General features: G+C 43.2%; 1 protein-coding gene across 1 annotated transcript; it reads left to right on the top strand.

Annotated features, from left to right (window-relative positions):
• The first annotated feature begins 603 nt into the window (after positions 1 to 603).
• On the top strand, positions 604 to 16,387 carry rab40c (RAB40c, member RAS oncogene family). Its single transcript, XM_060901084.1, has 7 exons — positions 604 to 1,003; positions 1,520 to 1,871; positions 6,837 to 6,897; positions 8,799 to 8,859; positions 9,044 to 9,121; positions 11,017 to 11,239; positions 14,504 to 16,387. The coding sequence occupies exons 2-7, from the start codon at positions 1,730 to 1,732 to the stop codon at positions 14,773 to 14,775; spliced, it is 837 nt and encodes a 278-aa protein (XP_060757067.1). The 5' UTR covers positions 604 to 1,003; positions 1,520 to 1,729; the 3' UTR covers positions 14,776 to 16,387.
• Positions 16,388 to 16,495: the final 108 nt, after the last annotated feature.

Here is a 16,495-nt window from a genome sequence, read left to right as displayed (position 1 = left end):
GTACTGAAATCTAGCTCTGTCTGTCTGTCTTGCTCTATCTGTTTCTGTCTGTCTATGTCTGTCTCGCTCTGTTTCTATCTGTCTCCGTCTGTCTGTCTCGCTCTATCTGTATCTGTCTGTCTCCGTCTGTCTGTCTCGCTCTATCTGTTTCTGTCTGTTCATGTGCGCGCGCGTTTTATTTTATTCCATGTTTATTCCAGTCGTGATGGAAATTCCGGCTCCTTTCAGCGAGTCAAATCATTCGACTCAGTTCACTTCAGAGTCGACTCTTTCAAGTCCCACTAGTCTGGCCTGTGGCTTTTTCATCTTCCGTCTGCAGATGTTTCAGAAACGTGTTTTTCGTGAATAAGATGATAACACTGTGCACTGCAGCCCGATTAATGCGGATTCATTCACACAGCTGAGCTGAGAGACAAACACACGGCTCCGCGTTCACAGCAGGGCGGAGGCGGTTTCCATGGAAACGTGCTGCTGAAATTCCACACCACTGCAAGCGCGCGCTGACAGAAAAATAATGACTCATGCGAGCCGGTTCTCTACGTAAAAGAATCGGTTCAAAGAGTCGGCTCCTGGGAATCGACACAAAGCAGATTGACAGTGCAGGCGCAAAGACCGACACAGCAGAGCAGAGCAGAGTACAGCACAGCACAGCACAGCGATGGACGCTTTCGCTCTTAAACTGGATATCACTGAGCTTTAATAACAGAAATATAAACGCAGATATAGTGGAGCGACTGGGGGGATTTTTCCTCGAGAGAAATTTGTGGATATTTTCCCTGAAAACCACCGATTTCTCCTTGTTCGCACTGAGCTTCACTAACGCTAGCAATATTAGCCGGCTAAGCTAGCTACTTTATGCTAACCTTAAACCTGACAGGCTACGAATGAGCAAATGTAGCGAACTGTTCGCGTTGTCTTTTTGTTTTTTAGAATAATCATTTTTAAAAAATTAAAAACATAAAGAAATTCACGCGTTCATCATTGAGTCATCGTCTGGACAGAGGTACGCGCATTTATTAATTTTGACAGCTATGAGCAAACTAATGCGAGATTAGCATTGTTATAGTGCACCAGTTGAAATGAAATAAACTTCTTGCATTTTTAAAATCTCATTTCTCATCGTTACTGGAGTAATAGTTAATTCTAATTATATCTTTTTTTTAATATCGTTGTAAAAAAAATGATACACGAGCATTGTTCTTTATGAAATGCGTTTGCTAGCTCGCTAACAATGCTTAGCTAGTTATGCTAGGTGATTTAGCAAATAAATAAGCTGTTTTTAATTTCTCGGCGCTTAAACATTTAAACAATATGCGGAATTTTGTACGTGTGTGTTTTGTGGATTGAATAAAATAATAAAATTAGAATAACGACGTAGCGTTATTTTGCAAGCTCGCCAGTATGTGTGCAGGTTAGTGTTTTAATGCTAATAAACACTGCTAGCATAGAGCAGGTTGGAGCGTCAGAAATACAACTTGCAGGTTTTTTCCCCCGTTAATTAAAGTGATTTAATCTGCAGATATTATTCCGCCAACAAAGTTTCGACGCTTTGCTGTGTGTGAAGTTTGGAAAATAATCCCTCGGTAAGCGCGAAAGGCAGAGTGGCGCTGAAGGGGGCGCTGCCGCTGGGACGCTGCTGCTGTGGGTCCTGGATGAATTTAGTCGGTTTTATGAGACACGGTGAACATCTGGGCGCTTTGCTGGACCTTGTGGCTCTGATGTGAGCAGGATGGGCTCTCAGGGCAGCCCGGTCAAGAGCTACGACTACCTGCTGAAGTTCCTGCTGGTAGGAGACAGTGATGTGGGGAAAGGAGAGATCCTGGACAGCCTGCAGGACGGATCTGCCGAGAGTCCCTACGCCTACAGCAGCGGTGAGTCCAGCACCACCGTCAGGGGTCACTTCTGTCCACCAGTCGCACTCCACACAAGTCCAGCACCACCGTCAGGGTTTATTTATGCACAAATCGCATTCTCCGCAAGGTTACGAGTTCGAGTCCAGCACCACTGTCAGGGTTTGTTTATACACAAATCGCATTCTCCGCAAGGTTACGAGTTCGAGTCCAGCACCACTGTCAGGGTTTGTTTATACACAAATCGCATTCTCCGCAAGGTTACGAGTTCGAGTCCAGCACCACTGTCAGGGTTTGTTTATACACAAATCGCATTCTCCGCAAGGTTACGAGTTCGAGTCCAGCACCACTGTCAGGGTTTGTTTATACACAAATCGCATTCTCCGCAAGGTTACGAGTTCGAGTCCAGCACCACTGTCAGGGTTTGTTTATACACAAATCGCATTCTCCGCAAGGTTACGAGTTCAAGTCCAGCACCACCGTCAGGGTTTATTTATGCACAAATCGCATTCTCCGCAAGGTTACGAGTTCGAGTCCAGCACCACTGTCAGGGTTTGTTTATATACAAATCGCATTCTCCGCAAGGTTACGAGTTTAAGTCCAGCACCACCGTCAGGGTTTATTCAAAGACAAATAATATCTGCAAGGCTGAGACTTCTCGTCCAACACCACTGTCAGGGTTTATTCATACACACACCACAGGAATGCCGGTACAGGTCCAGCTTCATCGTCAGGGTTGGGTTGCACAAACACAACTTGGACTGGTGATTTATTTCTCGATATTGACACCGAGTGAGGGTTTATGGGGAACTCGAGACGTACTGACACTCACAATGACACTTGCGTTTCTGTAAGACGTGAGCATCGCGCCATGCACACATCCAGTGTTTTGTCAGGTAAATGCTGACTGGTTGAAGGGACACGTGTTCCGCTGGTTTCATTAAAGGTTAGAGTAACATTGTTCTCAGTAAACATCTCAGATTTGCACAATGACATTTTAAACAATAAAAAATTTTCTCATTGCATTCAGTACTCTGTTTTATTCCGGATGGAGATGTGTTCATGTAACTCTCCAGAAACTTTCTGAAAGTCTCGTTTGTTTAAAAAAAAAAAATCTTCTACGTATAGAGTCGATGTCGCGACTCGCCATGTTGTAGCTGCTTTGCATTCTGGGACTTGGGAGTCCAAGGTTTGCTCCGATGTTTCGATTCGTCATTGATTTGACGTGAGAAAATGACAAGTGAAGCGTGCTGGTAGTGTGACATCATGAGAATCGCTCAAGACATCAGAAATATTTCACTATGAACATAACGTGATTGAAGATGGGGTTTTACTCATCATGGTTAGATCATCGTTTTAACGCTACAATTTTTATGCCTATCCTGAAACTTGGTACTGAGTTTGGAGTACATGTTTCTCCTCCAATCCCAAATTCTTGTCTGTGGTCCAGGTGGAAAAATGCCGGTGTTTTCTTTTAGACAGTGGTCACATTTTCCAGATCTCAGTCTGCAGAGTGGTGACGCAGAAAATATTGCGGCTTTGAAACTAATATTAACTCGAATGTGTTTTTTTTTTTAAACATGCCCAGTCACTTTTCCGAGAGCTGTATGTTCTGTGAGTCTCTCCCTGGAGTCTGTGTGTTCCTGTGAGAATAGTGTTCAGCCTGCTCTGTAGAACGCTTTAAACATTTATCGTGCTTTAATGTTTGTGGAAAAGCATTTTGGACGAACCTCAGGCTCAGGATGTCGTCTCCTTGAACACACTCACGAGCTGAATGTTTGCGAGTGTTATCTAATCTGGCGAGGGTTTCTTTTGAATGTGCCTTTGGCTGTGTTGTGCAGCACACTTGGGTACACTGTGCTCTTGTGGGTTTCCTTTCTGTGCTAATTTTATTTATTTACCAATTCAAGGAGAACAGACAGGATTAGTGGAAGATGATGTGACAAAAATATCACAATACTTGAAAATGTTTTGACTGCGCATGATGCGCGATGTAGAACTCTCACAAGATACAAGTTTACCAGCAAAAAAAACCAAACTGTCATTGTATTTTTCAAAAAATGAATTGGTTTAAAATGAAAAATTTGAATCATTGTAATAAATACAATTTTAAAGATTCAATCCACATTTTTAACACCAAATCAGCTGCTGATCATGTCTGTAATTGCTAAAAGTAATTGAAAACTTTTTTTTTTTTTAAACGATACCAGTGATATCTCTGAAATGTGTGCAGTGATGTAACTGATCACGAAAATCAGTTAATCAGATCCAAAAATGAGCTTTAATTGTAATTTTCTTTGTTGGGCTTCTTTGGCGTTGAGATGATGGCAAAGCAAATTTAAAAATGAATTTTAATCCATGAAGAAAAGAACCGAAATCAAGTAATTCTGCAGCATCAGATTGTGCCGGAGATCCAGAATTCAGATCATTCGAACTGAAGCGAATGTTAATTTGCATAAAAAATTATTCCAGTGTTCAAAGCTCTTCTCCAAAAAGTGTCAATGTCACTGGATTAAATTTTTATTTCACACAAGTCTGTCTGGTGATCTGGAGAACCATCCAGGAGAATATCAGTGGGAATTTGGACAGCGTGAAACAATCTTGCTGGCGTTCGGATGCAGGAGAAGCGTTTTCGACAGGAAGTTCCTGCACACGGTCACTTCCTCCAAAATCTCAGGACCGCACTCTACCTTTTGTTTTTGACGTCTCTGATTTTCAGTGTTTCGCTCAAATGTTTTAAAGCCTTTTAAAAGGAAGTGAACCACTTCTTCTCTGCATGTGTTTGTGTTTCGTAAATTCTCTTGGATGTCTGTCGGGAGTGGGATGTTGGACAGCGTCTCTCTCGTCCACCATGTTAGTTTCAAATCTGTGGAAAAACGGACCGAGAAGGAGAGATCTGATCCGAACCCCTGAGTTTTCTTTAAAATCTGCACCGAGCCGAGGATCTCTCGGCACTGACCTGTGTTTCTGTGTGGCTCAAAGAGCACGGCTGTAAATATTTAAAGAGCCAAACTTCTGCAGGGAACACGGGGATGTTTTAGTGAAATACAGACCGAGCCTGAGATTCTGAGCTGAGTCACGAAAAAGAAAAGTGAGAATTTGGTTCCAGCGGTTTTAGTGTTGTGTGAAACTTCTGAATGTTACAGTGAACTTGATGTTGAGTTCTGCACTCTAATCAACACCTTCTGACCAATCAATTCTCTATAATGGCAGCTCTGACAGTAGTGCAGCTGTTTATATTCTTTCACCCGTTCTAATTATCATTCATTATAATTTCTCTAGTTACGGCTCTTCACGGGGACTGGTACAGGTGCCCTTGGTTTTCTGTAAGGAGACGTTTGTGATATTTCTGGAAGGAGTCTCCAGTGCCAGTGATAAAGCGGTGTGGTTTTCTGAAGTTTTCAGGACAGAGGAGTTGATGCTTTTTGCAGTTTCTTGGTCACATGACAAACTGACAGGCTGCTTGCACTTTTTTTTTTTTGTCTTATTAACTTCAAGATTAATTAGTCAATACCCTCTGGCCAATCAGGATTCAGCAGCGCTGTAGTGTATTTGGGTAAAATGAAGCAGCCCTGCGATTTCTGCTGCTCGTGTCCCGGAGCGAGGTGTCTGGAGAAGCCGAGACTGAGCTGGTAATTACAGCGTGCCGTCCTCACTCACTCAGCAGCAGGGAGCGGAGCTGAGACCAGCCCGAATGGACCACGTCTCCAAACAGACGTGGCGTTTTGGTTTTTTTCGGTCCCAAAACGTCGAACGTCAGCGTGGTTTTCATGACAACAGCCACCAACACAAGCAACCACTCGAGTAACTTTTCTCCTCTCGTGTCATGTTAGGCATACCCATAATTAAGGGTTCGACCTGGAACCCTTTCTGAGAGATAAACACTCGGAAAGGTTCTCTGTTGAACCTTAGAGTTCCTGCAAATGGAAGAACGACCATGTTTCTACATTTACCCTGATTGTATGAATAAACGCGAATATGCAAATTTGTAAGCATCTCCAAATAAACTATCACCAACCAGGTGATGAGTTGACTGCCAGCAGCTGAGCTCACATTTAATTATGCGTTTTTATGACGACCAAGATCTGTTCATCACTATACTAGCAAAGCTAGACAGCTCGCTTGTGAAGCTTGGCACGCGAAGGGTTTGCCGCTCTGTGATCTGATCGTTTGCATACTTTAGTGACATCACAAACTGATCTGGGGCGGAGTTTTACACAGAAAGTGGCTTCAATTGAAAAAACGCGACACCTTTTTGCTTTCTAAAAACAATTGCTGAGAACAGCCATGCAGAGAGTTCAGAGAGACGTTATGTGATTGTGAGCTGCCGAGACTTGAGGACAAGCAGAAAGCCTGAAGGTTCATCACCAAAGCTTTACAAAGCTCCTCAAAAACCACCCGCTCTTTCAGGCTCGTTCTGCTTTAAAGTACGCATCACTTCCTGTCTGGATATAAACAAATGCCGGTGTAGTCCGAGTTGGGAGTAAATGAACTCTGTGGACGTCAGTCAGGAGACAGGACGTGGCGAAGGATTCGTGAGGCATGTGTCATGGGCAATCCGGAAATAAGATGCTGTTACAGCCGTGTGTTTTATTTATTTTTATTTATTTATTTTTTAAAAAAGGACACAGTGGTTATCAGTGAGAATATTAAAATCCAAAGCAGGCGGAGCAGCTGTTTGGTTCCAGTCCTGCTGTGTGACTGACTGAGCGTCCTGTACATCTGCATTTGAAACCCTCGTGTTTATAGCAAGTCGCATTAGAGCTCAGATTAAATTACAGTGCAACTTCATCCAGATTCAAAATGGCTGATTTCAGCTCGAGTCACAGGAAGCATTTAAGACTGATATAATTAGCGTGAGTGCTGGAGGAGGCGCAGGGTCTAGCGTCATGCTCCCAGGACACCACGGCACTTCACATCAGTATTTTAGTGACTCAGCGAAAAAAAGAAATCAACAATCCTGACGCTTTGTTTCTTTTCATCCAGGAATCGACTACAAGACCACCACGATCCTGCTGGACGGACGGAGGGTGAAGCTGGAGCTGTGGTAAGTGTGTTCACGGAACACGGTCCTCACACACTCGATCGGTCGTGACATCTTTCTGGTGCGATATCAAACTCTTTACCTGTGATGCAAAAAACACAGCTGTTCATTTTGCATTTACTGCAACAAGAGACGAAGCAACCGTTACCGCTGGAGTGGGTGTGGCCGGTGAGGAAATTGCGTCACTTTTGAGAAGTGTTTAGTCTTTCTGTAAATGCTGACAAGGTGGTGACTTGCAGCAAGTATTTTTGTTTGTGTGGTTTACCAATTCCAATTAAAACAGCTAATATTTGCAGATAATTATTAATGTTGTTCTTACTAAGAAAAATGTCAACACGTACTGGATTCATGTGCCTGTACTTCACTTTCCACACACTCAGGATCAGACACTTTTTTTTGTGAAATGTTATTTAATTTTTTTCCAGAAATCAGCGATGAATGAATACGAAGCGTCATTTCCACTTATCAACTTCATCACTTTGTTTCTCATGTATTTTGCATCACTCAGCCCCACCCACCATGCCCAGTCTCCACCCACAACCCACACTGAGTCTCAGTCCAACATGCCCAGCGTCCACCCACCACACCCTACATCCTGAACTCTGTATCTGAATCCCACGTCTCCTTTCCTGCTTTGTGCCTGCAAAATGTCCGTCCAGTGCTTTAAGGACACTCGGAGTGATGAGTGGAATGTTTTAGGGCTTTTAGTCGTGATGCAGAGATGAGATGGACCTCCTGTCAGAACAGAGCTGCAATTAGACGTCCACATCAGTCTGCTGGAGAGGGTGAAGCGGGGCTTCGGCCTTATCAAACAAAATGGGGTGTCCGGTTACATTCAGGATGGAAGAGGACCAGCGTGGACTTCCTGTTGACAGCGTGCGATGAGTCAGGGGAAAAGCGGCGAGTTTCTCAGTCAGGAAGGCTCTGTGGTGTGTGGTGGGGGTGCATCGTCAGCCATTAGAGCTGTCCATTAGAGAGTCAGCGTTTGTGTTAATGTGCTGTCGATAAACGGCGTAGCGTTAAATCTCCGTCACTCAACACCACCTTGGGGAACACGCTGCAATCTTTTCATGAACGTTTTTCTTATTCTCAAGTTAAGCATGCAGAAGTTTGCAGACCCTCAGGACAGAAAAGATGAAGAAATTAAATTTATCTCAGCTTCTTAAATTTTTATTTGATCGGGTTTCACACACCTTTTATTTTCACAAGCTCCAAATATTCCTGACGTCTTTTCTGTTTGAAATTGCTCGGGCAGCAGAACCCACAGTGGAGTTTCTCTTTATTTGGGGAAATCATAGTGGATACTAAAGTTTCAGCTGCTGTTTATTACCCAAGATAATACTGCAGCGTGGTCGAATCTGATTGGTCAGATGGTGCGCATTAATTTTGTGCCTAACAGGTTGAAGTTAATTTGATCGTTCTAATACGTTATCGTTGCTACCTCACACACACCCACTGACTTTTACAGCAAGGTTTAAGAATAAAATCTGTTTAATGGAGTAAATCGTTGATAGAATGACTTTTTGTTGTTCGGAGACCTTTATTTCACATTTTCGAAGGAGTTGTCAGTACTTTTGTCAAACTCGCAGGGTTTTATAGTCTTAAGGACGGTGGGGGTCTGTGGTGTGTCTGGTCCTCAGTTTCACAGTCAACACAGTGCATGTTTTATGTGCACATTTCACATGTGACACATCAGGCGTGTGTGTGTGGAGTCCCAGCATGATCTTGAAAGCAGTTCGACCGGTTTTTTTTGTGGCTGTGTTTTGAGTCGCCGAGTCATTTTTCTTTTTAATTGAACCCTCCAGCTCTGTGCACCATCCAGAACATTCTGTCACTATAATAGAAAGTGAACAGGAGAAAAGGTTGTGGGAGTGTTTCATGTCCTGACGTGTGTGTGTTTACAGGGACACTTCAGGCCAAGGCCGCTTCTGTACCATTTTCCGTTCCTACTCCAGAGGTGCACAGGTGAGTGACCCAGCACTGATCTGCGTCTCAAATGTCATAGAGGGGAAAAAGCACTTTGGATTTTAGACATTATATACGGCATGACAGAACTGAATACCGTTCTCTCTGAAATGTCAAGTCTGTGAATTTATAACATTATTCTCACCCAGATTTCCGTTTTTTTTTGGGGTGGTGTCTTCTGCAGGGCATCCTGTTGGTGTATGACATCACTAACCGCTGGTCCTTTGATGGGATCGACCGCTGGATTCGAGAGATCGATGAGGTCAGAAACTGAAGCGTGTGTTTTCCCCAAATAATGCAGGCAGAACAAAGATGTCATGTTTTTCTGTTCCTGAAGTGTCTGTGTAAACTTTTTTTTTTTTAATTTTAAGATAGGAGTCACTGAAGAGAGCTTGTGCTCCCACTGGCCAGCGTTACTTGAAGAACTTACAATTTTAGCTAGAGATGAAAGTGGAGCAAAGAAAACAACCCTGAACTTTTGAAAGTCAAATTAAGATATGGGGGGGGCAACGTCCCCTGAAAATATTTTAATAACGTAACACGCAAAACCCTGCATTCTAGTACTTATTTTCACTAAAACAAGTTATAACTTAAGCCTTTTTCTTTCATGTACATTAATGATTAACAGGTCAAAAATATCAAATTGAATTCCCCGAGTTAATGAGTAATTTTCAGGAGTGCGTTTAGAAAACGCGGTGATTTTCCTGCTACACAGTTCATTACTTTGAAAAAAATCAAACAGTTGAAGGTAAACTCAGCAAAATCCCAAAACAGTGCTGTTAAACAGTAAAGGTCTGTTAGAGTTTCTAAAGCTTTCAGGTTTCAATGTCGGGGACGTTGAGCCTCGTTTATCAATCTTTCAGTAGATAGAGCTGTACGTTTGCAGAAGCGAAAGTGAACTAAACATTTCCATTTCATATTTATGCGAGTTGAAGCCAATTGTTTACATTAGTTCATATTGTCTGTAAATTTAAACACACCAATGAATACCAAATTCCTCATGTAAATCAGGGGCGTGGCTAGGATTTTTCAGGGTGTGTGTGAGTGTCACACACTGACTGGCAGCCTGAGTGCATTATGGAACAAAAAATAATTACCATTGCTAGTTTTAGGCAGCTTAGAAACCGTCTCTTCCATTACTGCTGTTTCTTCCATGTTTTCTTGATGTTGTGTTCTAGAAACGGCACTAAAATTCAGCTTCGAAGCCACAAAATACAACTTTGATGGAAAAAAATATATAATAAACTGCTTACCTCTCTTCACGTCAAAAGAAGGAGGAAAGTTTTGCTTGTTTTGACACGGCGAATTCGCAACTAAAAAGACTGCAGCTGCACTGGCAGCTTGAACATGCTTTCTAATGCGATTGTGTTGCGCAGAACGGTGTCAGTCCTGCACGCGCACGCTGTTAACAAAGAACACCTGTCTTTAATCAATGAACTGTGTTTGGGCTGTTTAAGGACCGCGCCCATGCAAGGACGATGCGAAGTATTACACCGCGTCTAGGAACGTGAAAAATCCGAAAAATAAATTTCTCCATTCGGAAAACTGGAGATTTTCAAGAGTTTTGTCAAATATCTGGATTTCCGGAAGACTTTCATCCCTGTTTAGCTTCTTAGAAAAAGGTCATTGTTGTTGCAGAGTAAATTTACAAGAGTATCTCAAAGTACAGATCACAGACTTTTTTTTTTTAATTTCAATTTTCAACCCAGAAGTTGTGACAGTTTGAGTGTTTTCCAGAGGGCACAACATGGCGCACTTTATGGACACCGTTTGACTTCCTGGTGAACTGATGTCTCTTACACCTCAAATACTTTAAATTTTGTCTGATAAAGTTCAGTCTATTTAAAATAATAATGCTCAAGTACTGGCACCCTCTGGACCCAAATTCACTTTGTATCGTGAGAGGAAAAGAAGCTGCGTGTTTCGAATTCTGTGTTGCTGTTAAGTCGAACACTTCCACATTGTGTGCGAGTGAGTATTTCTCCACAGGGACACCTCAGGCCTGAGAAACAGAGGATGGGAGTTTCCATTTCCTGCCCCGCCTCCCCAAAACACACATTCTTTCCTCCTGTTTCAGTGTGTGATAGTTTTATTTGTGTGACAGTAGTGATCATGTGGTGTAGTGTGTTAATCTCCTGATCTCTCTTGTATCTGTAGCATGCTCCTGGTGTTCCTCGGATCCTGGTAGGGAACCGGTTGCACTTGGCGTTTAAGCGTCAGGTTCCCACAGAGCAGGCTCGCTCCTACGCCGAGAAAAACGCCATGACCTTCTTTGAAGTGAGTCCGCTCTGCAACTTCAATGTCATCGAGTCGTTCACAGAGCTGTCGCGCATCGTGCTCATGAGGCATGGCATGGAGAAGTTCTGGAGGCCCAACCGAGGTCAGTAACCATCTCTGTTAGAGAGAGAGAGAGGTGCACAATTTAGAAGCCATCTTAGACACTCACCATCCACTTCATTAGGAAGCAGGTACACTTACTCATTTATGCAGATACAGGGCAAGAGCTTAGGTTAATGTTCACATCAAACATCAGAATGGGCGAAGGTGTGATGTGTGGACTTTAACCATGGCCTGGTTTGAGTATTTCAGAAAGTGCTGGGATTTTCTCACACACCAGTCTCTCGAGTTTATACAGAATGGTGTGAAAACCATCCAGTCTGCAGACTGGAACACCTTGTTAAGAGATCAGAGGAGAATGAGCAGGCTGGTCTGAGCTGACAGGAAGGAGAGAGCAACTCAAATAATCACAACCGGGGTGAGCAGGAAACTCTCGGAAACGCACAACACATCAGGGTCCATTCCCATCAGGTACAAACAGGTATATGAAACCATCATGGGCACAGACTCGCCCACACTGGTCAGTTGAAGACTGGAAAAAGACCAGATAATCCCGCCCCAATCTTCAACTGTCCAGTGTGAGTGAATCTGTGTTCATGATGATCTCGTATACCTGTTCATACCCGACAGGAAGACACTGATGTGGTCTTCTGTTTTAGCCCTCAAGGTTCAATGTGTTGCTTTTCCGAGAGTTGCCTGCTCATTCTCCTCTGATCTCTTGACCAGGTGTTTCAGTCTGCAGACCCTCTGCACCCTGGATGGTTTTCACACCATTCTGTATAAACTCGAGAGATTGGTGTGTGTGAAAATCCCAGGCCATGGTTAAAGGCCACAGATCACACCTTCGCCCATTCTGATGTTTGATATGAAAATTATCGAAGCTCTTGCCCTGTATCTGCATGACTGTCCGCACTGTAAAAATGAGTAAGTGTACCTGCTTCCTAATGAAGTGGATGATGAGGGAACAAGATGGCTCTGAAACTGCAGGGGCTTTCAGTATCATTTGCCCCAAATTCTGGAATTCTCTTCCTCTTTTTTTGCTTTTTTTTTTCCCCTCCATCCCTTCTGAAAAGCAACTTTGGGACTGTGAAAGGCGCTGTATGAATTTAACTTAAGTGAGAAAAGGAACTAAGGCCATCCTTAAAAAAAAATCCGTTTCCTGTCCACCAGGTGAGCAAAAAAATTTTCAATTGGGAGGGAGTTTTTTTTTTATATATATATATAGATGGATGGATGGATAAGAAATCGCAGTGCTGTGTTTGCTTTTTCTTTCAGTACTTTATTACAAAAGCAGACACATTTAATAAAATGACGGTTTAATCAACTGAAACTTGTACAAAAACTTTGTTAGCATTTTAAATGCTGACTGCAACATTTGCAAAACTTTTACAAAGGTACTTAAAATGCCCGACACACGGACTTTTTGTAGTTCTAAATCGACCGTTAGGCCGAGTTCGGATGAAATTACACTATTAAAATGATCACTGAATGATTTGTTTTTCTGAATCTTTATTATTTTGTTGTTCGCTAGAATACCATTTTGCGATTTCACACTTAAGCAAATGTTTGAAAACTCCGGATCTCCTTCCTTCATGGTGGCTGCCATTTTTTTGTGCCGCACGGCGCATGCGCAGAGCTGATTCAGTTCTATATTCTGCGTGGAATGCAGGGCTTTCCACAAGCGCCGGCTGCCGACTACACAATTAAGTCCAGCCGGCTACTTTAATGACTATTATTTTTGTAGCCCACAGGCTCTAAATATTAATTTTCGATTTTAATAAAATTAAATGTTTATCTAACGGACTGACAATAATGTCAAACTGAACCGCACTCATTTAAGTTGTGATTCGCGCTGTTTGTACCGATAATAACCACAAATTCCCCGCCGACTTCGTTGATCAAGGGAGAGTAACTCATCCGCGGCCCCGACATGCGGTGTGTGCGCGCACTCGGCGGAGGCAGTAGTGTGTCGGAGGGAACAGAAGCAGAGATGACGCTTATTTTGTCTCCGGTAAACCAGTCTTCTCTCGCTCAATTACGTGCTGGCATCAAAAGACACCGTTGGTTGTAAATGAACCCAAACTGAGTGGTTGGAGTGTATTTTCATACACAAATGGAGAAATGTTCGCTAATTGTGTAGCCCCACTGCAGACCGTTGTCGTTGTTAATTCATAGCATGCTCAGCTGCGTGAATGTGTCATGCACCGAAAATAAGAGATTTACAAGCCAGGAACGCCTCATGGTGCAATACGCAAGAAAAGAGAAGATTTACTGCCATTTTACTTTGTATTTGAGTAAAGTGAATAAATAAATGGCCTGTGGAAAATGCATTTAATCCTGGGAACTGCGTGCACAGGAGTTTTTGTGTTTACTCCCCCCCTGGCTGGCTAGTATGAGCCTTAGTGGAAAGCCCTGGGAATGCGGAAATGTCAAGTTCGATTTTAGATTTATGAACCCGAAAAAAATGTCGAAAAACCTGGGGGCGCCGTGGATAAGGCGCCACACCATAAATCCGGGGATCCAGGTTCAATTCCGACCCGAGGTCATTTCCCGATCCCTCCCCTGCTCATTTCCTGTCTCTACACTGTCCTATCCAATAAAGGTGAAAAAAGCCCAAAAATATCTTTAAAAAAATTTTCAACCGCACAAACGGCACTCGCCCGGCCGGTGGACAGGAAACAGAACATTTTTTAATAATGGCCTAACTTGTTCACTGATGTTCCACAACATTAAATGTAACTATAAGTAGACAGAAATGGTGGTTTTCTTTTAATTAATAAAAATTGTAAGCAAACTCCTGTTGTTTAAGAGGAATAAAACACTCGTGGACATGTTACAGGAAAATTACCAACTTAGGTGACCCATCATCCACTTGGTATTTTATTCCTTACTTGTGGTAACAGGAGTAATGAGGCCATTAATCAGTGAATTTTTAGAAGTGATTTGTACTTATAAAACTAATACACAATTTAAGTGAATCATTTTTCAGAAGTACAAATCATTTCCAAGATTTCGCAGATTAAATGGGTTAAAATGGCGTCATATAACTCACATGAGACATAAGTTATTCACTTACCTTGGGCTTTCTTCTTGTCATCTTCACAGCTGTATCAGTTTAGACGTTAAAATATGGAACAGCTGACGCTTAGTCCCTCCCCTTTCAGTGGAGACTTGTCTTGTTTGACTGATGTGTAACAGGAACGAAGTGAGCAGGGCTGAGTGAAGGGTTCGTTTTTTATGTTTTGTTTTTTTTTTTTTTTAAAGTGTTACCCCCAGCGTGACTGTCCCTGTGTGTTTACCTTTCCAGTGTTCAGCCTGCAGGACCTGTGCTGTCGTGCCATCGTCTCATGTACACCGGTGCACCTGATTGACAAGTTGCCGCTCCCCGTCGCCATCAAGAGCCACCTGAAGTCCTTCTCCATGGCCAACGGGATGAACGCCGTCATGATGCACGGACGTTCCTACTCGCTGGCCAACAGCGGCGGTAGCAAAGGTAACAGCTTAAAACGTTCCAAATCCATCCGGCCGCCACAGAGCCCACCTCAGAACTGCACCCGCAACAACTGCAAGATCTCCTAGCCTGGAACAGGCGGGGAGGAAGGATCCAAACCCCGCCCCGAAACATTCTCTTTGAACTCTCAGGAGGATACAGATCACATCCGATGCAGTCAGTCATCCAACTACAACACTTACAGTAGACCTGCGCACAGAGCGATCAGACGACCCCCGACACGTTGAGGTTCCTCACTCAGCTCTTTAAGCTTTGGTTCGTAAACAGCATGTTTTTCAGTTCCTTAAAGCTTGGACAAATTTGCCAGAGGTTTAGTTTTTCTCAGGCGATGGAAGGCGTTTGATAAACACGGCCACATCATGCATGCTACACCACAACATTTGAGAAGTGCGAACAAAACCATGAACTGTACTATGAGGTGGTGGATTGCACACACTATGGTGAGAAAGTGACTGCATTTCATTTGATTTTCTTCTTTTACCGTCAGTGATTTCTGGAACACCACACATCACCTAGACCTCCTCCTCAGGGGCCTGTTCTTGCTTCGACTCCGTTTGAAATCTGCCCGCCCCCCCTTTTTTTTTTTAAACAAACATTGTCTTGCATTGAATTCTGTTTTTATTGGAACATGTCCCTGTCTGTATTCAGCCCTTGTGCCAAACTGTCTCTAATCTAATCTCGCATTGGTCAAATTTTTGGTTTAGGTTAAAAGAATACTCCGGTGCTTTTGAGTCTGATCTTTCTGGCTCTATCTATAGTGTATGTGTGATTTCCCATCGATAACAAGTTTCAACACATTTCCCTGGATTAAAAGACTCTCAGTGGAAGTCTAAGAGCAGGTCCGAACTGTTCTTGAGTTAAATGCATGCGATCCATAACTATAAACAGGAAACTCTGACCAGTGCTGCGGTTATAGATCAGCTGGAGTCATACAATAAAAAGTAGTTCCAGTTACCTCACGCTTTAGTCGTATCAGAACGACACACCCTATTCACAAATTCCTCCCTCTGAAAAAGAACAATAATTCTCCACAGTTAAAGCTTTGCTTACATTCTGCGAGACTCCTCAATTAATTCAAATATATGTATGTATGTTTGTTTTTCCCCCCCTCAGTGCAGGGAATAGTGTTGATTCTTGTAATAGTCACACACGCATTATCACTGTGGGAGGAAAAAGCACTGGAGTTTTCCTGAAATGCACTGGATCAGTTTGATGCGTTTTATCTTCATGTCCTCATCAGTCCCGTGATTTCAGTTTCTGGAGCAGTGTTGCGCTTAAAATCGGTTTTCTTCACAAAGCATGGCTTCCGAAAAACACAAAGATGGCGGTTGCTCAATTGATTTAAAAACCTTAGAGTGGAAAACATTAAGCACAAAACCAATATCAGTACGACTTTTTTTTTTTTAAAGAGCAATCAGAAATTGACCCCCACAACAAATGTGCTCCAAATTATCTCATCTCATTATCTGTAGCCGCTTTATCCTTCTGCAGGGTCGCAGGCGAGCTGGATCCTATCCCAGCTGACTACGGGCAAAAGGCGGGGTTCACCCTAGACAAGTCGCCAGGTCATCACAGGGCTGACACATAGACAACCATTCACACTCACATTCACACCTACGCTCAATTTAGAGTCACCAGTTAACCTAACCTGCATGTCTTTGGACTGTGGGGGAAACCGGAGCACCCGGAGGAAACCCACGCGGACACGGGGAGAACATGCAAACTCCACACAGAAAGGCCCTCGCCGGCCACGGGGCTCGAACCCGGACCTTCTTGCTGTGAGGCGAC

The sequence above is a fragment of the Neoarius graeffei genome, chromosome 20, assembly GCF_027579695.1.
Source record: "Neoarius graeffei isolate fNeoGra1 chromosome 20, fNeoGra1.pri, whole genome shotgun sequence".
Lineage (NCBI taxonomy): Eukaryota > Metazoa > Chordata > Actinopteri > Siluriformes > Ariidae > Neoarius > Neoarius graeffei.
Note: the sequence above shows the minus strand (reverse complement) of the source record. Positions and strands in the feature narration are given on the sequence as shown.

Bases quoted from the DNA above. Each gene is read 5' to 3' on its own strand.
- rab40c (XM_060901084.1), top strand. From the start codon at position 1,730: ATGGGCTCTCAGGGCAGCCCGGTCAAGAGCTACGACTACCTGCTGAAG. The intron at 8,860-9,043 runs GTGAGTGACCCA...TGTCTTCTGCAG, and splicing joins CCTACTCCAGAGGTGCACAG to GGCATCCTGTTGGTGTATGA. The intron at 9,122-11,016 runs GTCAGAAACTGA...TTGTATCTGTAG, and splicing joins GGATTCGAGAGATCGATGAG to CATGCTCCTGGTGTTCCTCG.